This window comes from Dromaius novaehollandiae, chromosome 6 (genome assembly GCF_036370855.1).
Source record: "Dromaius novaehollandiae isolate bDroNov1 chromosome 6, bDroNov1.hap1, whole genome shotgun sequence".
Lineage (NCBI taxonomy): Eukaryota > Metazoa > Chordata > Aves > Casuariiformes > Dromaiidae > Dromaius > Dromaius novaehollandiae.
Window position 1 is genome coordinate 39,947,644 of NC_088103.1, and position 23,289 is coordinate 39,970,932.

At 34.7% G+C, this 23,289-nt stretch overlaps 1 protein-coding gene across 5 annotated transcripts in view; it reads left to right on the top strand.

Annotated features, from left to right (window-relative positions):
- Positions 1-23,289, top strand: part of ATRNL1 (attractin like 1) — a 567,608-nt gene that overhangs the window by 217,079 nt on the left and 327,240 nt on the right. For all 5 annotated transcript variants that reach the window (XM_026096163.2, XM_026096166.2, XM_064514272.1 and 2 more), the window contains exon 22: positions 11,030-11,082. In XM_026096163.2, coding sequence (XP_025951948.1) covers positions 11,030-11,082 — 53 coding nt within the window. The remainder of the gene's footprint in view (positions 1-11,029; positions 11,083-23,289) is intronic.

A 23,289-nucleotide genomic window follows, 5' to 3' on the forward strand; every position in this document is an offset into this window, starting at 1 on the left:
TACCAATCAATCACTCCCAGCTGGGGTGCAGGAGTTTTTAGATAAGTCATACCACCAGCTCTGTAGTAATAGCTAATACATATTTTTTTTCTCATTCTGTCATTGTTTAGGGTGAGATTTTGCACCGGTTGTTTTGAATAATGCTTTATTCTGTGAATGGCCCCTTGGAAGTTGTTGGTATTACTTAGGGAGTTCAAGGCTCTGCTCTGCTTGCTCCTGTGTGAAGTGTGATTCTTTGCTTTTCACAGTAGTGCTCTTGAGCCTGCCTATCCCAAACAACATATGCATAGTTTGAATGAGACTGAGAGACCAGGAACCCTGTCATAAAATACTTCACAGGATCCCATTGTGAGGCTGTGGTGTGATTTTAGTCAACTTTTCCTTCCTTTTTAAGGCCATTTATTTTAACTAATGTTCCTAAAGGTCTGTTAACATTTAAAGGTGAGTCAGCTGTCCAAGACTAGAAGTGTTGGCACATATAGTATTGTTGTTATAGCATAGACTATAGACTATAACATTTATTTATGTGGCGCTTGCTAAAGAAGTATCAGTATAATCTCTGCTCCCAGATATTTACAAGGTTATGGATTATACTGGACTAATGGAGATAAGGGATGTTCATAGGAAAGACTGGATAAAAGCAAACGTGTACTTATCTTAATACTTTCTCCACCCACCTACTGTTTTGTGTATTCTTTTCTTAATAGATATTTTTCTATTTTTTGGATTGGTGTCTTTTTTAATAAAGTCAAATAAAAGATAGCACAGGTTAGATGGGAATGATATATTAAAAATGGTTTTAAAAGGGACAGACATGGTTACAGTAGAAAAATGGTAGGCCATAAGGCATTAATTTGATGGACTATGCCATGCATGGGGTGTGGGAGTGAAGAAAAAGAGAAAGAAAGATTAATTTTAGGCAGGAGCAGAACTTGTGAGAACAACATATTGGATAAATTTATACTTAATGGAATGATCTGATGGATAAAAATGTGATTTTAAAGGCCAGAAGGACCTAAAGAAGATAGGTGGCTGGAGACTGCCATACCTCCATATCTGGTTTCTGATGACAACTCTCCCATAGGTCATTTAAATGTTTTTGAAGGCTCACCACCCATTGTTGTTAAAGGAGGAGGTACAGTTCTCTGACAATTTCTGTAAATGCCACAGGAAACAAATATGGTAAGTTAAGCTTATGAATGTATTTTCTGAATATCTGGTCAGAAGCTCTTTAGTCAGCCAGGAATACTTAAAGTATAATTGAAAATATGACTTAATAACTAGAGTTCTGGCCTCCTTATAGTAGGAGTGATAGCTGGTCAGTTGCTCTGTGTAATATACTTGTATATTAAAAATCTTTTCTATATGTAAACCTTTGTAATTAAACTTCATGTTCGTATAACAAATTGCCATTAACCCATTAACACTGTACAAGATGCTGTTATGGGCAGAGAAGTAATTTAGATAACATCACTATTTTCTAAAACTTCCTAATCCTGTCTAGCTGACAACCTAGAGAAAACCATGACATTCTGGTTTATTCGTACCTTTGTCTTCATTTTGAGTTTATTATTCTTCAGTGTTGGATATATAAATAACATTTGGACATGGATAGGCTGTGCTCTCTACTCCCAGATGGGCAATGTACTTTGATTCTGAGCTGTCATTTTCATCTTAGTCAGAATTTACTGTTTCTTTGAAAGTATTAATTGCCATGTTGTGATCAATTGTAGAGTTAAATAACAAGAAAATGATCAAAGTTACTTTATATAATTTGAAGTGGAAAGAGAAAAAGTAACTTTTCTGTCTTCATACTTTATTCTGTTGATTATGGAACTTACAGTGTAGCTATGATATCATTAAAAAAATTTTTCGAACCGCCTCAAAATTAAAGAAGACTTGGTAGTCTTACATAAATTCTGTTTTTATTCTAAAAACCAAACCAAAAATGTTAAAATTAAAGTAAAATGAGTGTGAGGTGGAAAATCATATTAAAACAGATGAGAACTCTGTAGTGTAACATTGAACTTTCTGCATGAAGATATAATTTTGTATTTCTTTATAATTGTTCATCTCAGTCATTGACAACAATTTAAATTCATCAGTAAAAATTGTCGTGTGAATGCAAATAATTTTTTAAAACAAGACTTAAGCTGTTGAATAATTAAATATATGTTCTACAAGGGCATTAATCAATAGTGCATTTTTATAATTCAATGATGACAGTAATAAAAATGCAGTTCAGTACTTGGGATCTGGTATATTTCTTTTCACTGTTCTGATCACTCTAGACATTTATACTGCATTCACTCTGACTGTTAGGGACTGTCGGACTCAATTGCTGAAGCCCCCCCTCTCCTCCTTTCCTGAGGGCTGGATCCTGAATAACCAAGATAAACAAACACCCTTGGAAACTCCAAGAAGTCATCAACACCAGCCATGAGTGATATTCAGATATGGACATATGGCAGAAATTATCTGTTATGTGTCCTTTGGGGTGTGTTTGTGCGTGTGTGTGTGGTTTTTTTTTCTATTTCTCTAGTCCCTCTCTTTCATTTTGAAATTAGTAGCAGAAGAGTTCATACTAATAAACATGAATTATTAAAATGAAGTTGCCCATGGGATTTGAGCAGGGAGATTTTGAAATATGAAATATTTCAGTCATTTTAACCAAAAACTTATATTTCATATTTTTGTGATTGTATGAATATTTTTTCCATGAAATATTAGTGAAAATAAAGTCACTCTTCCACTGATGACAGCTTTATATTAAAAATGATTCAAAACTAACATATTTACAAAATGTTTAGGTTTAGGGATTCAGACTTGTGAATGCTCTGTTGAAACTCAGTTAATATTGAACATGCTTCATTGATTTTTATCTCTTAAAAAATGAAATATATGTAAATTTTCTGAAGTGTTCACTGATTTTGTAAAATAAATTAAGGAGGTGTTCCTTTAGTTTAAGCAAATAGTGGATGATTCCTAATCTTCCCTCTATCCAGTCCTTTTAGCGAAAAGGACTGGAATAGTTCCGAAACCCCTGCTAGTATTTCTGGGAGGCGTGGCTTGGTGCAGTGTAAACAGGGCATCTTGTTTTGAGCTGTCTTGGATATTTCTAACATTCACTTGCTAAGGGCTGGAAAAGTATCTGAAATATTCACGTGCAGTGTGAGTTAAGAAGTGTGTCAGAACAGAAGTCTAATCACCTTAGAATACCAACACTGCTCTTCAGATCAGGAGGGCACAAAAGTGGTTTACATTGAAAACCTCATCGTTCAGAGAATAAATCTCATTCCATGACATATTTTTGACATTTCTGTTTCTTCTAGAAATGTTTTATAGAAACGCATTTTGGAGAGTTATCAAAGCGTTTTTATACTATATTTATTTCAAAATTTATTATCCTTACCTAGGACTGCTAATTACCCACATAATTCATTTGCTAAGTTTGCAATATTTTCTCTGTTCATCTTGTATAAGATTATATTCATAATGCTGAAAGGGAAGAGAAACATTTGTATTTCATTAAAATGTTCAATGCATTTCATATGTATACATTTCTGAGATTCCAAGATTTGTTATCTGAAAAATGTGACGAAGTGAAACCTGGAAGTCTTGAAAGTACTATGAATAGTACTTTTCCAATCAGTAAATATTTACACCTCTCAGTGAACTCCTTGACTTACTTGTCTTGGTAATTTCCCTAACACTATTGTTTATATCATGGCTCTACTTAAAATAAATAGATAAAAATTATGATAAAGCAAGAGGTAGTCATAAAAACAACAAAAAAAATCTGACTAACATAACATAAAAATAATGTAAATACATCATATATATGTAATGATGTGTGTTCTTAAAAAGATTCTTAGAAGTGAAATTGCAGATGAAGAACATGCACATACTGGCTTGGGAAAAAAAATCTATTGGAATAGATGCAATATTATTTAAAAAGAATGCTACTGTAAGAAAATCTATTATGTTAGGAAGATTATCTTAAATATGTCTGAGATATTCTAGAGATACTTAAAAGTTCTTTCCTACTGAATAATTCCATGCAACAGGAAAAATTGTGCTACCACTCTTATTACCCATTGCCTAGTGCTTGCTTCATTGCTTGCTTTAGTGCTAGAAAACATGAGACAGATTGACTTTGTAACTGTGGAACTAGCTTCCCTAGCAGCTAATTCAGAACTCTTTTTACAGCAACGATTCGATTTTAGATTCTTTTATTTATTTATTTACTCTTTAATCTTTTTCAACTTGTTGGAAAAGAGAGGGATTTAAGAGGTACAGTAGAAAGATGTCAAAGTGCTTCAACAGGGGCAATGTTATACAAAGTTTGTAGACAGAAAGATCTATACTGACAAAGAGTTGGAGAACATCTTATACAATAATATAGTAGAGATTAAATTATTGTCACAGTAATATTTGATGATAATTTAACGGTAATAAGTAGTATATAGTTTATTTTAAAATGTGTCGTAGGAGTTGCAGCATGTATTTAGATGACATTTTAAAGGCATTTATTATTTTTTACATCTTCACAAGAAGTTCTAAATAGTTAATCGTAAGTGTGTGTTCTTCTCTTGCTGTTTGTCTAGTAAGAATAGAATAGGAAACTCTGGATTGGTTGAAGTTACAAATTTTTTTTGCATAGGCAATGAGCTAGATGATTAATTCTTATGTTTGAAAAAGAAAATAAAGAAGATAAACTCATATGACAGACTATGATATTAAGGTGATATATGTAGATTTTTTTCTTATTTAATAAGTAGGAGAGACTTATTAAAAGTACCAATAAATCATTCTCTTCTTTAAATAAAAGAATAGAAAACAAAACTCTATCTTATGAAGTATAAAATGAAGAATTTCTCACAAGAAAAATTGGGTTTTCCAAACAGAATGCTAACTATTGATTTTTAGATCTTGTTGTTAAAGAAAGAATGTACTTCATAATATCATTTTTTAGAGGGACACTCAGGACAGATAAAAAGGTTTTTTATGTAAGCCAGCATGCTCTTTCTGTGTATAGTTCCTCAAATACAAGGGAGTTTAGACCCAATACAAAGTGGTTTTCTAGAGACCTAAAATGGGATCAAAAAGGCATGGGAAGCTGATATACTTTAAACTGTTTGGCAATTATAAGCATATTCTATGAAATTAGTCTTCATTACAGAGGCAGAGTGGTTTTAATAGCATGTTACAGAATTGCATACATTTAGCAGTGCAGGTTTGACTGCAGACATCTGAAGATGCTACAACTGGCAGGAGGCTGTTTTCATCTGTTGTCTGAATAGTCTCTTTTCTTGTTTTTATTCTACTTTCTTTCTTAGTTTTTCTCCTGTTAGTAATTCTTTAAATGTATATATATCACTGGACAAGACAAACCCTTAAAACAGAGTGAGAGGTGTTTTAGAAAAAGCATTTTAGATTTCAAATTTGTCATTGCTATCATAAATTTATGGTCTTGTTCCTGATCTGTCAGAATTGACTTCTACTTTTTGTCCATACTCCTGGCTCCATTTCTGACAATTTTTCCACAGTATATGATGCCATGTTGTTTTAAATAGTGGAATACTCAATAATATACTCAAAAATATAACATAATTGTTACTTCATTGCAATGGAATGGTTACTTGGGACACCTGGTAACCAAAGTTCAAACAACTGTGTCCCTAAAGCTAGAATTAGACTTCTTTAGCCACATATTCAGGCTGATGGCATCATAAATGAACTAAGAAGCATTACTACTGACTGTTCCCCAGCACTAGGAATATGCTTGTGCTGTACCTGCACCTTTTGTAGATTGCCTGAGATACCTGGTGCACTTTTAGTAATATACACTTTAGTGGTAGCAGAGAGCTCAGAACACAGTTACACAGGGGTATTTACTCTGCTTGGATCCCTCTACTTGGAAGTCTTGAAAGACTTAATATTCTAAAAGTACCTATCTAGCTATTTCAATATTAGTTGAAGTATATGCCTAACTACAGGCATTAGCTGTAATTGGCTGTAGCTTATAACATTTTGGAAGTAATGCCACAGAAACTAGAGGTTTTCAGCTCAAGAGTAGCAACTCTTGAATAAAAGTACTGAATTCAGTAAACACGGTTCTTGGATTACTATCTAGTCCTTCTAGTCCAGAACAGTGAGTCACTGATATCTGGAATCCCAATTCACACTTGTACATGGATGCAAGAGAAGAAAAGCCCTGGTCTTGAAGCTTGGTTTCAATAGCTTTTACATGGAACTACCAAGGAACAGCAACCTCTTCTAACCCTGAAATTACTTATGTCAAAAACAATTAAGGAAAAATGGACTTGGTCGATAGCAATAACTGTGAGTGACCTCACAACAGGCAGAGTTGTGCTACAGCCAGAAAGCTGCCTGTCTCATGTATTGGAAGTTTGAATATATTTAAAGGAATCAGAAGAAGCATCATTCTTGTGCTAAAGTGCTGTGTTCCAATATGATAACCTTGCGCAGGTGATATATTTAATGAAAAAATAGGTATCGTAGATCAAATTAATGAGGCTTAATCATTTAATTTTCTGTGCAGTGCTTTGTGGATTTCAGAGAGTAGGTTTGTTTAACTGCTTACTATTATTGTCTTTTTCTCCTACTACTATAACCTTTGTTTGCTGTAAGGAAATACATGGACTAACAATCTACACATAAAAATACATCCCTCTTATAGCTAGGAGTCTGCTTTTTGACTGTATTGACATTGTAGTGTATTGTCCCAATGTTTTCCATTAATAATGAATACTTATCTGAATTTCTTGAGCTATAATTAAACATATTTTTTTTTCTAATGCACAAATTGGACTCTTCTACTTTGCTCAGTCCCAAGCTCCTTCCAGTCACAAGCTACCTTTCTGCTGTAAATATGAAGAATGATCTGCCTACCTCTTAAGATAATGATAACCTAAAAGGGTAAAAGGTTCTAGGATTTATGTTTCCAGTTAGGACTTTTTAATAATGTGTGGAAATGATTTATTTGTTTCTTCTTGTAAGTTTATATAATGATGCCTTAAGACAGTGTTTTTTCAGTAGATTAATTTGTCTCCTCTTCCCTTAATTCATAAAAAGAAAAGAAAGGCCTAGGCCAGCAATACTTTTTCTTATTTAGGCTGATCTCACCAATAGAAAAAATAAAACATCCTATCTTCATAAGCAGACTTTCTATTTTCAGGTTTTTCTCATTCTATTCAATTCTGTCTTCCCAGAAAGATGAAGAACAAATAATATTACAAGGTTTTTAAATACTCTTTAAAGTAATAATTTTTCTAACATAGTACATTGTGCTACAGGAGAAAAAAATAAATGAATAAACTTAGTATCACCTGATTACATAATTAAGAGAAACTGGTTAAGAGATAAAGCATGATTTTCTAATAAACTCTTGATCATCATTTCATCTGTTCTGATATCCAGGAATTAAGTGAACTCTATCTACTATATGGAACCACCTGGGCAAAGAATTATCTTAGTTAAACTTCATAAATTAGAGACCAAACTGATTTCACATGCCAATGGTTTGTTACTACTCACTCTCATCCAGAGCATCTCATGTCCTTGGCCTAACTCTGTTTCTCTGGCACTTGTCATTCTTCATGACTGACCACATGTTTGGCAGTGGTGGACACAAATATTTATATATGTAATGGGTGAACTTGGAAAAGCAGACTTACCTCCTATCAGAAACTTTGTTCTTTCAAAGTGGTGGAGAGAAATATGTACATTTCTTCTCTCACATTTTGAAAGAGTTAGGAGAAAATGCTTATCCTAAAAGTAATGTTTAACAACTGAAATCCAACCCAGTACCTACAAGGACAGGTGAACCAGATCAAGATACATTCTTTACCGTGATAAAATATACTGAAATACACAAAGATTAAGCTTTTCACCAAGAATAAGCTACTATGATGACCTGGCAGTATCTAGAGTCATGAACTGTCTATCTATCCTTCCTTCCTGCCAAAAAACACTGCTTTATGCCCTCCACAGAAAGTCTATTCTTTGGCAGTCCCTTCCCTCAAATTGTCTCTGATATTCACTCATGTCCCAGGCTGCAAGCATCCTGAGAATTTGCCTGCACGTCACTTTACGGGGATGTGTTGTCCCTGAAATTAATAGATGTATGTCAGATGTAAGAGTTAGCTAGAACTTGCTAGATTCACTTGAATAGAAGATGAACAATAGTCCAGTTACAAGAGTGGAGTATGAAGAAACACAATTGAACAGCAAACCCCCCCCCCCCCCCCATAGGATACTCTTACTCATCTGAAATCTGGAGCAAGCTACCATTCATGGCCCTGGAACCACCTGTTAGGGTCATGAACTGTTTTATTTATCAGGACCCTGGTTTTTGCTGCAATGCTGAGAACCCAGGCAAAATCAGTCAGAGGTCTGACTATGACCAGCTGCAAGTCAGAAAGAGGAGCAGTTCTTCCCAATTCTGTAGAAATGGTCTTAGTTTACATCTAACACAAATTTCAGAGTCTGAGGCACAAAATATGAAGTACAGGTTATTAATCTCTATTTGTATTGGTGATGAGAAAACCTAGGCCGAAACAAGATACAACTGCCTCAGCAGGCAATCAATTCAATAAAAGATCTTTGAGAGTGGTGTGATTTACTTCTTTTTTGGTCTTCCCTTCACTTTGGCATTAAAACAAACACAGCTAGAGGAAAGACCAGCCATACTTAGGTTGCTCTTTCCCTGATTCCTTTTTTGTTTCATTTTCTGTTTAAAGGAAGGGTATACAAGTAATGTGACAGTAGAACTGCAGACAATCCTGCCTTCATGATCCAAGGTTAGATGAACTGTATATGAAAATTTCTACCCGGTCAATCTCAAGTCTAGAAGACTGTAGATCTAGGTTGTTGTTATGTTCTGACAGTTTTATTTAGGTGTGAAGCTGGAGTGCGCTTGCTTAATGCCAGTAAACACAATAAGACTAGACTTAGATATAGCCTTCTACTTGCTGTTTCTGAAGCTGTTTTATGGTTGATACAGTGCACAAGATCATACACATTATGAAACTTCAGCAAAGAGTGATTTTTAAGCACACAAATTCTTACAAAACAGGCCTTTCATTAGTTAAAGTTCTGTGAATCTTAATGTAAACATGTACTCTTGGATACATTTATGGTATTTTAAAAGAAACCCAGAAATTACCATTAAATTGCTCATAAACTTAGAAAATTTAGCAAATTAATTACTTATTCATTTGGCCAGAACCTTTATTTTGAACTCCCAAGCAATACCTAAAACAATATGAAACTGGTTTAGTTTAGTAATTAAAAAAAATTGTATAAAAATATAGAGCAGAGCAAACAAGCCCTGTAAAAGAAACTAATTCACGGGAATAATCAACTGTGAGGTTTTTTAGTGCCACTGTTCATTATTTTCTTTATGATATTGTAACAAATACCTAAGGAGCTTCTCTGCCTATTTTTAATAAAAGTGAGCATGGTAGCAACCTAACGTTAGGCTGGAAACTATTGAGGAGAACAACAGAAAAACAAAGTTGAATAGATTAACCGTTTTTTGACAGATGTTGATCCGGCGTAAACAAGGTGTTCTACAGTCTGCCACTTATTAGGTGATTTGACAGTGAAGCTATAAAGTTTTTCCATATTACTAATAAATAAAATAAATAATAAAGGGTCTCCTTGCAATTTGTGTTTCTGAAAGAGCATAACATAATGAAAAGGTAGTACAAGCTATTAACTAAAAAAATTCATAGCCGATGATAAGCTTTCTCTTTGTTTTATGAACTGTTCTATATATTTAATAGAAAGTTATAATTTTGTTGGAGATTTCTGGAATAGCCCAGAAAAAGCAGGGTAATCATTTTCTATTAAGGTATATGGGGTTTTTAGACAAATGTTACATAACTCAATGTGTTTGATGATTATGAAATTCTGTAGCTTACTCCATGTTTCTGAAAACAGCTATATATTTTATAAATAAGTTAAATTTGTCAACTTCTCAACATGTCAGCCACAACAGACTGGATGCAGGATATAGGACATTATATATTTGGTCTAAGTTTACCTAGTGCCCTGTGCCTGGTCAATGGAGAGAAGCAACTGCTTCTGGAGTTCAGAGAAGCGAAGTAGCTGAGACACTGCTATGCTTAAACTGCTACGTATATGGCTAATTTCTGGCCCTTAAGCTAGTTGTCATGGTCTGACTTGCAGCTATATGGATTAGGATGAGGCCCCTTTAGAGCAGAGTACACAGCAATTGGCTATAGATGACCTCTAGGGCCTCTTTGGTGCTCTGCGACATAATTATCATTTATTGCATGGGGCTCTGGTGGGTCTTTTTGCTTTTTTGTTTTGGTGTGTGATGGGTTTTTTGTTTTGTTTCAGTTTTGTTTTGCATTTAAAGAGTTGGAAACAATATGAACGACAAGTTGCAGCCCACTAGGGTGGTGTTTGTGTAGCATGAAACTGAGGGCAGATGTTCCATCCCTGAACGAGCGGCATGAGGACATGTGGAAGGTGTTTGAGGATGCAAAGCCTGCTCTAGTAGTGTTTCAGGACTGTGTATGTTAGAGGGAGACATATTTGGGAACAGTTCCTGCAGTGAATAATCCCCCTGATCCTTGCTCTGCTGTCATCTTGGAGAGAGTCAAGGAGTGATTAGTTTGCCTGTCACTGAGGCAGCATGGATAATCAGAGCTCTAGTGCTTGACCTCATTGCCTGGATGCCTTTTATTTAGTAGGGTAGACATACCTCCAGGGGTAAGTCCTACTACAGGTACTCACTTCAAGCACATGACTGAAGTGCCTTATTCCAGAGCCTCATCACTCTGGGTTTCTTTTATAAACAGGTGCCTCCAGAAAGTAGTACATCCTAGTGAAGAACTATATCAAATATCTCTTAATTTCTTGTATTTGTACTGCTGGTAATAAAACTCAAGCTATTTGGAATAAATATTCTAGCTGCATTTGTATTAAAACTATAATGTGTTTATTGAGATTTTTTTTCTTTTTTCCCGTGCAGCTGTGACTCTGAAAATAGGTATCTTGGAAATCCACTTAGGGGAACATGTTACTGTGAGTACTTATGTTTTTCATGTTCACTATTTAAATGCTATTTACACATTATGTTATAATTTCATTTCCACTGCAAAACAAACAATATTCTGCTGAGGAATTTCTGAACTTGGGGCAACTTTGAAAAATTAAATTGAAAAAAAAAGTGCCCCTCTGGACTTCCCTTGGTGTCACTTTTTCCACGAGAAAGCACTAAAACCTACTGAAAGTTAATTTCTTATGCATATACTAGAGTGAATGATCAGACCATTGCATTGTGCTCCATATCTCAACATATGTGAACAAAGGGAATATGTAGTTGTGTCACTGTTTAGAAGACAGAATTTGTAATAGGGAAATAGAAAAAGGTAAATGGCAGTATTTCCTAGTGACATTCTGGATGGTTTAGCTGATCAGTATGTGTCCCAGGGACATGGTCCACAGCTGAACTCTGGTGTGTTATAAAATGATAAAGCACGTATGTTGTCCACATGTTCTTACTGCTGTAAAAGGTGCCTTAGGCAAACTAATTTTACAGCATTACATTTCTGATAGTCATAGCAAAAGACGTGAAGGGATGGGAAGGAATGCTTATTACCAATGTGCAGAAATCCCTTAGTGAGCTCTTTATTTGCTGTCCTAATATCAATGTTAAACAATAATTTTAATCATCATTAAAAAATGGATGTGATGTTGGAGGACACTGCCTTTCCTCTTGCAACTTTTGCAAATACCCCCTCAATGTTAGACAAATGGATCCAGTTGTTTCTATCATTTCCTAATGCCATCCCCTACCTTGACCTTAAATTATATAAAGATGTATCTCTTAATAAGTTTTGATCTTTGGCCTTATATTTTACCATTTCATTCTAGGCAGTATACAAAAGTTTTGTTTTATAGTCTCTTGATGGCATGATTTACCTAAAGGATTTTTTTTCTTTACTAATCTGTTTCATTTTTAACTTAAATGGTTTGCATCTGCAAGGTATGTTTTACAAAATAAAATAGACATAGTCTATGTTCCAGATACTGATATATCCGTAGGTCTAAAACATTAATTCCTTTTGCCAGTTATTAAAAAAAAATGCATTTTTTCCACAGACAAGTTCAAGTGTAATACTTCAAGGTAGAAGTTCATTTTTAAATATTGTATTTCCAAGATACTGTTGATATAGTTGACTGTTTTCTTAAAATAGATCTAATTGAAAATACTGGTTAAATCTGTGCCTACAAATACTGTTGATCAGATAAATTCAATTCCATGTGTTATATGTCTCTATAGTAAATTTTTGTTATTTCAGAACAGAAATTGCAGTATTTAGAGGATTGGATTTTGTATGTATTCATTTTAGAAAATATATAGATTCAAAGCTAGATAAGGAGTACATGAGAAGAGTATACTGTAAAGAAAGTACTACATAGAACATTTTGAATATGTCTATTAACATCTGTTTTCTCCTTTTAAAATAAATGTTCTTAAATCTAATAGATGGAAAAGAAATGACAGGAATAAGATTTGTAGACCTCAGGCACCTTCAAGAAATATCTTATTTTAGCTATCATGTTGCAGGTTGGGTCTATAAATCAGGTTGGAGACAAATTGCACTATATTCAAAATAACCTTTACCCTTTAACTCACTACTGTTATTTGTCTTCAAAATTTCAAAATTTTTTAAAGATCTTGTTTGGAATGATAAATCTTCTTTTAATAATTTCAGTCATAAGAAGTTTTGTATATGAAAAAATTTTCAGAGTTATCTTATCTGGAAGTATTCAGGAGCCTGCACTAATTTCAAATAATGGAAGGCTTTATTTCTTACATTTAATGGCCAATGCATCATAATGGGAGATTATTCCTGTTAATTTGTGGATAACTGATTGACCTAAGATTTCAATGACAATTGGTTATTGGCACTGTAGATTACCTGCTAAATAATGTGTTAAAAATGTTTGTCATAGAGATGCTCAAATCTCTTACCTATGTAAGTATAAAATAAGTTTAAGTTTAAAATATAACTTTACCATGAGCTATAATTTTCTAAGAAAATTTAAGATGTGCAAGAGACATGCATGTGGACAGTATTTTCCTATGTTCATTTCACTACTGTGAGAGATAGTAATTAATCATTTAGACAAAAGGATAAACACAGATAGCAGCAATGTCATCAAATCCTAGAGGTGGTGGAATGAGAGTGTGAGAATGAGATCAAACCTCACACACAGATCTAAAAATTAGGAAAATACTGAATATATAAGAACACATTAGCAACTGTATGATGGTCTATCTGTTCTTCTGTGTTGTCAGTAGTGGCTGAAAATGAAAGCCTGGGAAGGATTTCCTGAGCCAGAAATGTTTGATATATGTTTAGGAATACCAAAAAAAACCTTATGAAGATTTCCTCTAAATGATAAGGGGAACATAATTACAAAGGAAAGAGTTGCATGAATTTAAAAGCCACAGGTTTTTTTTGGAAAGGGGGGCCTTGTAAATATTCTTGTAGGTCAGGCAGAAGTCTGCTGCTGGATTGAGGCTCTGTATTTCTAGTAGGAAAGCTGTGTATCCCTAGGCCTTTCTGTCATAAGCCAATCTTTCAGTGAATGATCGCAAGCTGATTCAATCCGTATAAATGAATTCTGAGTGGAGGATAGAGATGGTTGTGCAGTTGACTTACACATGTACAAAAACCATAAATATAACATTTTGTTATGATGCATTTGTATGTGTTGTTGTTATTGTTGTTCTTTGGTGTCTCCGCACATATAACGGTGACATGTAGATAGCAAAGTATCCATTCAAATTGCTGGATTAGTTCTTCATGCGTCAGCATTAGAAATATGTTGCTTTCAGAATCAGGGCTTCTGGGTGCAAAGAAGCAGGCAGCAAAACCAGATGGTTTTGGACAGATTGGGAAGAATCACTGGAATGAATACCACTTTCATGATTCTGACTTGGGTTGTATTCAGACACAATGTTTTAAGTCATAAATAGATAAATAGTTAAACCAGTGTTCTAGAAAAATGGTTAAATTTACAATTCACGACAAGTTATTATGTAAAGGATGGATTAGAAGTTCCGGGGCTGCTTCAGCCCTGTTACCTACAAAGTTTTTAGTGAATGGAACCTATTCGTGCTTCCTTTTCCTCATCATTCTGCTTTTGCCAGCTTTCCCAACCCCTCTCCTCCTGCGCCTATTACTACTCATTTCTTGTTCATTTCTTGCCTTCGTTTCTCTGGTACTGTGTCCTCATTTGTCTTCCATATACGGTACCACTGCTACTTTACCCCTTCCAAAGAGTTGTCATCGCTGAAGCCCAAGCAGATAAGCTCAGCAGTATTCAGCTTACAGTTTTCTCCAAGTTGTGCTGCTGTTTATTATTGGGGTACCACGCTGTGATGGCATACCTCACCAAATAGGCTGTATATAGAACTGCACTGAGACAGAGACACCTTTGCTTCCCTAATATTCCTTATTCTATACTGTTACATTCAGAAGAGACGATATCCTTTTTTGCCTTTTTTTTCTGTTAAGCAATCACAGGTTTTACCTTCTCTGCATGTATCAATCAGATCTTGCAGCAGATGCGAACAGGCATATTATAAGATGCTTGTATGCTAGTAAAGAAATACAGATATGGGTTAATACCAGTTGAAACGTGTAATGCAAACTGTCAGCAAGAGGAGACAACGTAATTTTTAAGCACCCTGGGTGTATGCATACATGCGTGTATGTGCATTTGTGGACTTGTGCATGACATCTTTTGATTTAAAAAGAAAAAAAAAGTCAAATAAAAAGTGTACTAGAGGCGGCCATAAAGCACTAGGTGGCAGACTTGTTATACTTAGAAAAAGATTAAACTCAGGATCATTCCAAGGGGAGTATTTGAGAAGATAAATAACAAGTAGCACTTTTATTAAAATTGTTAAAAGAGATTTTTCAGATATTTAAAAATTATGTTGAAACTTAAAGGGCAGAAACAATAAATTTTAGCAGTTGGAAAGGTGTGTATTTTAGCTGAATTGTGAGATGTATACCGGCAGTTAGATTCTTTGCTACTGGTCAGTAGAATTCCTGTTCCTTTCGGGATAGCATTAGTTTAAACTAAATACATACTGTAATTGTAAAACTGTCATGCCTGACTTAAAATAATGAGTTCCACCAATTATATCTAATGCTGACTTTGATACAGATTGAGGCAATTTTTATTTTTATTAAATACAGTAAAGATAATGACTCTCATTGTCTTTTTGAATATATAGAATTGTACAAATAAATGCAATTTAAAAAGAAAGCTCCTTGGTGTTTGAAGAGCCTAGTGGAACAAATTATAGTTTGAATCAGACAGTTTCAGGATGGTTTGAGGAAAGATTGGCCTCAGGAAACCCACGAACCTGGAATATATAAAGAACAACATACAAACACAGTCTCTGCCCTGAGCTGAAATAACAACACAAACCAACTGTAGCCTTCCAGGGAATTAAAAAAAATAACCACACCCAGAATCTTAAGCACCTAGTAAAGTATTATGATCTCACCTGAGGCTCTGTGTATACATTTGCTGAATGCGAGGTTGACTTGAAGCATTTCTGGATGGGCTAAAGAAACACTATTGCTGCTGATCATCTTCAGACTTTACTGTGATTTGGCGAATCTATCTATATATGCATTTAGGTTTTTTTGTTGTTGTTGGGAATTTTCTCAGTCTGTCTATTTTAGAAAGCACACTTTATTTTTAAAATGAGGTTTATTTCTCTTGGTGGTGGCTTTTGCTAATGTATCAGGGAATTTACTGACTGGCATCCCCTTACAGATGGTATCAATGCAATATTTATCGGGCAAGGTCATTTCATTTTAGTGATAACTTGTTTAGATATGCTGCCACCTGTAGACAAAAGAAGATGGCCACTACCCTGGACAGCTAGCTTTCGAAGTCCTAAGCACAAAAGAATAATGGATTTTTATTAACATTATAAAGTATACAAGTAAAGAGAAGTCTGAATTAGTGACCTTTATCCCCTGATAGGCTGTTCCCTGGATCACATAATTATAAAACTATAAATTATGAAAATATATGATTGAGATAGGAGTGGTATGAGACATGAATGAAGGAGACACCATGGTTTGGAGAACTCATTCAGAAGAAATACCTTTCATTGTAGGGGACTCTAGACCACGTGTGAAGCACTTTGTGAAATGAGAAGAAGCTGATCCAAACATCTGCATATATACAATATTTTATTTTATCTGTGTATTTCTTAGCTGGGAGTCATAGGGATGAGTAGTTTGATAAATGCTTGCAATGTGGTGTGTATGTGTTTGTTTAGCTAACATGTCCTCAAAGATGCAGCTTGTCAGTCCTCAAACACCTGGAAGGCCTTAGAGTAACCCAGGACTAGAGTCAAAAGAAGCAGATAGGATAGGAAAGGATCTGTCATTGTCCCTTTACATTATCTTCCTACAGTGAAGGGAACAGCAGTTATTTTGCCTTTGTGATGGGTTTACGGCATTGCTTCAAGTGCAGACTTTCCAGGGAAAGGAGAGAATCTTCCATCAGTAGGACCTCAAGGAAAGATCTGTTGTGGAATCTGGACCCAACTGAAGTAGAAAAAGATTCCTGACTTCAGTAGGTACCGGCTTTATTGTTTGTAGGAGAATCTCTGTTCGTTCCTTTGACTGGAAGTTCTTAGACAACTGAACACGTTATTGCATGTCAGCTGGGGTATTCTTCACCACTGGCAAGTATGAAACAGTTAAAGATAGTTTAGTCTCTTCCATTACTACAGGCTGAGCAACTAATGCAACTGTCTAGTTAACGTGAGGTACACTATTCAGATGTTTTGAGTCCTGAATTACTTAATCTAGCACACATTTGTTAAAGAATAGTGAATTGAAACTGTCTAGAAATGGCTGCTTAGCACAACTTATATAAAACTTGCTTAGCATGAGTGGCTAGATTTGCTGAAGCCTTAGGCTGAGTGTGGGAAAGGTAACGAATCTTTACTTAGTTTAATAAAAAATAGTGCCTCAGAGCTCATTCAGGCTGGGAAAATAAGGAAGCCACACGCAGTCTGCGCACCTGTGTCACTGGCTCCGAGAGGGAAGACGCCAAAACAATTGGGAAAAATAAGACCTTGGGATACAACCACCAGACCCAACAAAAACAGAAGTACAACCGTCATCAGAAACTGAAAAAAAACAAAAATAAGGAGAAAAACAGCTTACCTCAGAATGACAATGAGACCCAATGAGGAGCAGGAGACCCCAGACCAAAAAATTACCATTGGTCTAACTATCGCATGAGGGGTGGGAAATGTAAGTTGAAAAGACTGTAATTACCCAGGATTTATTTATGTTGGGGTCCCTCTTCGGAGGCACCCAGCTCAAGCTGTAATTACGGCACGCGCGTGATTAAAATTATCTGATTTGTTTTGATTTGACTCTGAACTTTTCTGTGGGAACCTAGGGTCGAGCCCTGTTATGGAGGCCGACAAACCTAATTTCCATAACAACATTTTTATAAAGATCAGAAGAGCAATCCTTCTGCAACACTAATTTCTACTTTAGAATATAGAACCTTGCAGGGTATTTCTGTGAACTCTGTATGATCATTCAGATGAATTGAGGGTCATTTCTGTTTCAAAATAACAGCAAAACTTTGGGTTATGTAAACTTTAAGAAATCTTATATTAGGTTAAAATATGGACATTGTCAAGTTCAACTTCTCTTCTCTCTGCCTGGCTAATTCAGCTCAATTTCAGTATATTGTAAAGTAGCCTATGAGTCATTGTTATTAATTTATTATCACTTTTTCTTGTTTGTTTTAAAATATGTTCCAGCAATAGAACTGACTGACAGCAAATTGTAATTCACTAGACACTTGATATAAAGGGTATTATTGACATAAAATGGAAGAGCAAACTGAGGTCAACAGTGCAACAATGCACATTAGCAAAACAGATGCAATAGCAAGCAAGACATTAAGGGAAAGTTGAAAAATATGTGTGTCAAGGAGTATGAAGATAGACTGGTAGAGAATTAAAATCTATATATTTGATTTCTCTTGAAATGCTATGAGTAAATAAAAATGCTTTCCCCTGTTATCCCCTTAACAAAATGCCATGGCTATCAGAACAATTTTGGAGGAATGACAAGCTATGCAGAATGTGGCTGGAAAATTCATGATAGCGCAAAAATCTCACAATTTTCTCATCAACGAAACCATAATTGTAGAATTCTACTCTTCTCTTGTAGAGTAGAAATGGCACTGCTTCTGTACAGGTATATGAAAATATGGCTAGACAGAGTATAAAATGTTAGAACTTTTGCTGACATTAGGAGTGGCTAATGGAAGAAAAGATGAAGAGCAATGATTATTAAAATGAACAGGAGACTAAATGGTGGAAAGAGAAAAATGAAATTCATCTAGGGAAGACAATGTACAACTGCATCATGCAAATATGTCGTCATCCTCATGTTCATTATAAGGGATTGCCTACCACAATATATATCCTGTGAAGATCAAGTACAGATGATATGCATGATCATTGGGTTTCAAATAAGGAGAACAAATAGACTGTCAAATAGAATTTGCTACAGCTTGCTGGGTTTCTTTACATGATAAATCAGTTCATAGGAAAGCAGTGTCAAAAAGTTTGTGTCTGATATCCCTCAGAAAGTTGAAATAGGTTCTGTATTAAGCTAATCATCTGACAAAGCAAATGGGGAAGAGGCTTATTCAGTTCATGCATTTCAGTTAGCAGTACTGTTTTTCCATGGCCAAAAGAGTCATGAATTAATGATAACACAGCCATATCCAGTTCCTGTTGTGTAGGAAAAAAAGTAACACTAGGAAAATACAATATTACTTTTAATGTTTGGTAGCTGTTTGAGGTGTAAATTAAGTGTTCCAAGTCACTTTCCAAAAGAAGTCAGTGAGCTTTGCCACTGTGGTCGACATTCCATCTCCGGCGCAAAGAATAACTCTTGTGTGAAGAGCAGGTGATTCCTTCGAGGTAGAGAAGACCAGCCTTTAGGGCCCCATTTTTCCTCCCTCTGTTATTTCCATTTGCTTAGCTTACCCACACAGATTATTATTTTATATGCTTAGCTGCCAGCCCTACAACCTAAACTTCGGAAGTGGGGCAAAAACCCTGGTTCTATTTCTTCTCATGTTTGTCAGTCTATACTTCCTTCCCTAATAAGAGTTGAGGTATTTCTTCTTATCTGTTTTAAAGACTGTGTAGGCTAAATTAGGCAAAATCATGTCTATGTAATCTCATTTGTAAATAATTGAAATTTAATATTTGTCAAAGTATTTTGCTGATTTGGCACTTAATTCTCAGCATGAGTAAAAAGCAGTGAGAATGTTAAGTCAGCAGATTTTACTTTAAATACACTTGATGGGATTTTAAATGAACAGGTGCTTGTGTTGCACTTTATTTTCAAAGCTGTAACGTAAAAACATTCTACTATCCATTGTGCAAGTATGGTGATTTAGCATACCATATTTTTTACATTACAAACATCTGCTGCAATTAATTGCTTTAAAATACATGAGACCACACACTGGAGCATACAAAATACATCATTCCACTTCAGTATGAAGTGCAGTTCTGCTGAAAGTGCTGTGGATTCATTTTCTGTAAAAGAAGTTTTCTATTTTAGTCCTCAGAATTAACATGTTAAAATTTTTTGAGGAACAGCAAAGAATATCAAAAAAGTTGAAACATCTCAACTTGAATTTATATTGTGTATTTTAAACAAATCAGGTGGAGTCAAGCAATGTGGGTTAAGTTGTGATATTTGGACTATAGATATAATGTTTCTTAAACAAAGTTCAACTAAATAGGATGGAAAAATTTTGAAAATGTTGAGATATTAAATGGGCATCTGTATATTTAAGTATGTTTATAGCCAATTTACAAAATGCATGTTCTGTCTCCTTGTAGTATGTGATCAACCAGAGGATGCTTCTTTAATTGCTGAGGTCTGTGTCTGGATTATTGAAGAGCTGGGATAAAAACTCTGCTTATAACTAGAACTTATTGTGTGGAAGCATTCATTAAAATTTGCATGACCCCAGACCTAAATTTGTATGAAAATTTGAGCATATACATGCACAAAAGTATACACAATTTAAAAAATAATATTTATATTTTTGCCATATTGAGAGTATTTTCATGGACATTGATTCATTTTAGAAGTAAAAGTCATTTTTTTCTTTATTTCTAAAAGGAATCAAACTACATTATTTATAAGGATTATACAGTAAACCGAACATTACAGGAGCAGGACTGAAAATAACATTAAAATTTGACTTCTCTCACTAATTGCATGACAAGAAACATCCCTGCTTGGTAAAAATATATGAACTCAAACAATAATTTAATGTTGTTTCTTAGAAGTGCCATTTCAGTTGGCAGAACAGGCAAATCAGAGCTCTCTTCAATGTGCATAGACTATGTGACTAAGGAAAAAAACGAGAATCAAGTTAGAGAGCATTGATGCTAATATATTGCAAAATTATGTTGCATAATAGAGTTAGAGTATTGAATATTAGAGTTATGAAGCAGATGAAGCATCATTATGAAGAAAATTTCTTCTAGGGATAAATTTGAATGTCTTCTGTAATATTTTCATGAGATATTTTCTTTTGGTTTTGTTTGTACTTTTCTCTCTCCCAGTTTTCTTACCTTTGAAGACTATTACAAGGATTAGGATACTATAAAAGTTGTCCATTGTGACAAAACAAAAGGCCATTTACTGAAGAGGTTTTTTTATATAAACTAAAAAAACACCTATATTTTTGACTTAACACAATGGCAATCATCTGAGTTTAAAAATGCTCCATGATAGGAAATATCTAGAACTTTTTTCTAAAATTGATTTTTAAAAAACTGTTAAATGAGGCACTTACATATTTTTATTGTTGTTGTTTTTACTAATATTTTGTTCAGAATGCTCCACTTCTCTGGTTTCCAAACTCTGTTTAATGGGCCATGCTGTTGTTGCCCAACCTTGTAAATGGTCTGCAGCTGTTCATGGAACCTCATGAATAGTGCAGTGTTTTCAACTAAAAGTTTGGTGAGAAATTTATGAAAATAATTGAGATCTGACTGTGGCTTGCAGTTTAAAATTTATGGGAACATCCTCTTAGTCTGTGTTTAACAGAACCCAGGTAGGTAATCATAAATGTTACTCAGTTTTTAGATCTCTGCAGCAAGTCTGTCATAACATTAACATACCTGCATTTTTACTTCTAAAACAATTAAAGTGACATGATCGTCACCTAACTTTAGCTTTTTAAAACTTAAGTGTCCAGCCTTAATTAGTCTTCTAAGTCTTTCTACAGTTAGTAGATAGAATCAAGGGTAACTTATCCTACCTGTTGTTAATACATGTCTTAGAAAGTGATCGCTTGTCTTCAGAAAATCTCTGTCTTTGTTCAGTGTAGAGTGAACCTAGACTATTAGTTTAGACTAGAGATTTAACATTTAGCTGAATCGAAGTTTAACACAGTACAGATTTTTCTGTGTATGTCTTTTCCTTAAAATCAAAGTTAACTAATTATTAGGCCTTTCCCAAAAGCAGCCTTATCATTAGGCCTTTCATAAGGGAAAAGATTTCTGTAGAAAGAAGTTTGGTTACCAAATTTGGCTCTAATGACTCTAATTAGATGACTCTAATCCCTATGTCTTTTTGCAGTCATTACAGCCTAGCACATTTTTTTTTTAAAGTACACAAAATAAGCACTGATTTGTAGCTGTAGATTTTTAAAACTTTGAGCTTGCATGAAATTCATTCTCATTAACTCTGTCTTTGCATGGAAAAAGAGGTATATAAATAGCAATTGTTGAAGGATTTTGAGACTCATTCCACCGTCATGTTTAGCCAAAATGCAAGTTTTCCTAGTTGATAGTAGAGACCTCACAGTAAATGACTTTTTGTTTTATCACAATGGGCAAATAATGTTGGACACCAACCTACTTCAGTGTAACAAGGAAAATGAGACAATGGTAAATGAGATACAGTGAGCAGACGAATGAATCAGGCACTGCTATGAAAGTTCAGAAATAATTATCCTGGTTGAAAATAGGTCTTGTGGTAACGCCTAACTTCCATACAATGCAAGCAGGATTTATTTCGGTCACAAATGAATATGATTTATAGCATTTGAGAGTGGAACTTGGTTTCGAAAGCTGCGTTTTTGCAAATAGAAAAGAATACAAGTAGTACTGTACTCAGCAAACTCCTGTAACAACTACAGAGCAAGATCTGTAAAGAGCGGGTGAGAGAGACAAACTGCCTGTACAATGAAGAGGTGAGAGTATAACTTCCAGAACCATCATGAATAGAGTTCTCTAAATAGAAAAGTGTGGGAAGACTGACTGTGGTGGGGCTGATGTTACAATCGTGAGGGAGGTTCCTACTCTAACTTTAAAAGTGGTTTCAAGAGGTAAAAATAGAACAGCTCTATTTTGTGTGTGCGGGGGGGCTTTCCTCAGGGAAAAAAAAGGTTCTATTCACAAGATAAGTTACTGTAATACAGTCATACAGATTTATCATGAAAATACCAACTCTGGCATGTGAGAGTCTCAGCTTGCCTTTTACTGTAATAACAATATTGAAATAATGTTACAGGTGGAAATGAATGAGAAATAATGTTACTGGTTGAAATACAGTTTCCTGTGGTCTCAAAGTTCTTACTAATATGTACATATTTATACATAAGACCAACTATTTATTCAGTGAATGAAGAGGCTTTTCACCTTTCTTTCTCTTACCCTTCTTTTAGCCATTAAACATTTTAATTTTCTATTATATGACTAGCAGCCTTATTAGCGTACTATCTCTTTCTTGAAGTTTAATGACCACCCATTGTCAGTGCAAATTGGCCATAAGAAATCCCTTTCAGTAAGGGCATGCTGACATCTTTTGGTGTCCATTAGCCTAGTTTTCACTTTAAATTAGTTGTGATTATTAGTTATCAAAAAAAAAAAAAAAAAGTGCAGAGAAAACACTTGAGTTGTTCTTTAGATGGAGATCATGTGAGATCGTGTGATCCTCACCTCACCTCATCCTCACCATATAAAACATGGTGGTAGTTATGTTGTAATTAGGAGCTGGGCTATATTGCTAGTGGGTCTGGTAACAGACTGACTATAACTTTTGGGGCCAAAATATTGAACATACTTCTCAGAGAGGAATTTTATGGGTATATGAAAAGCTT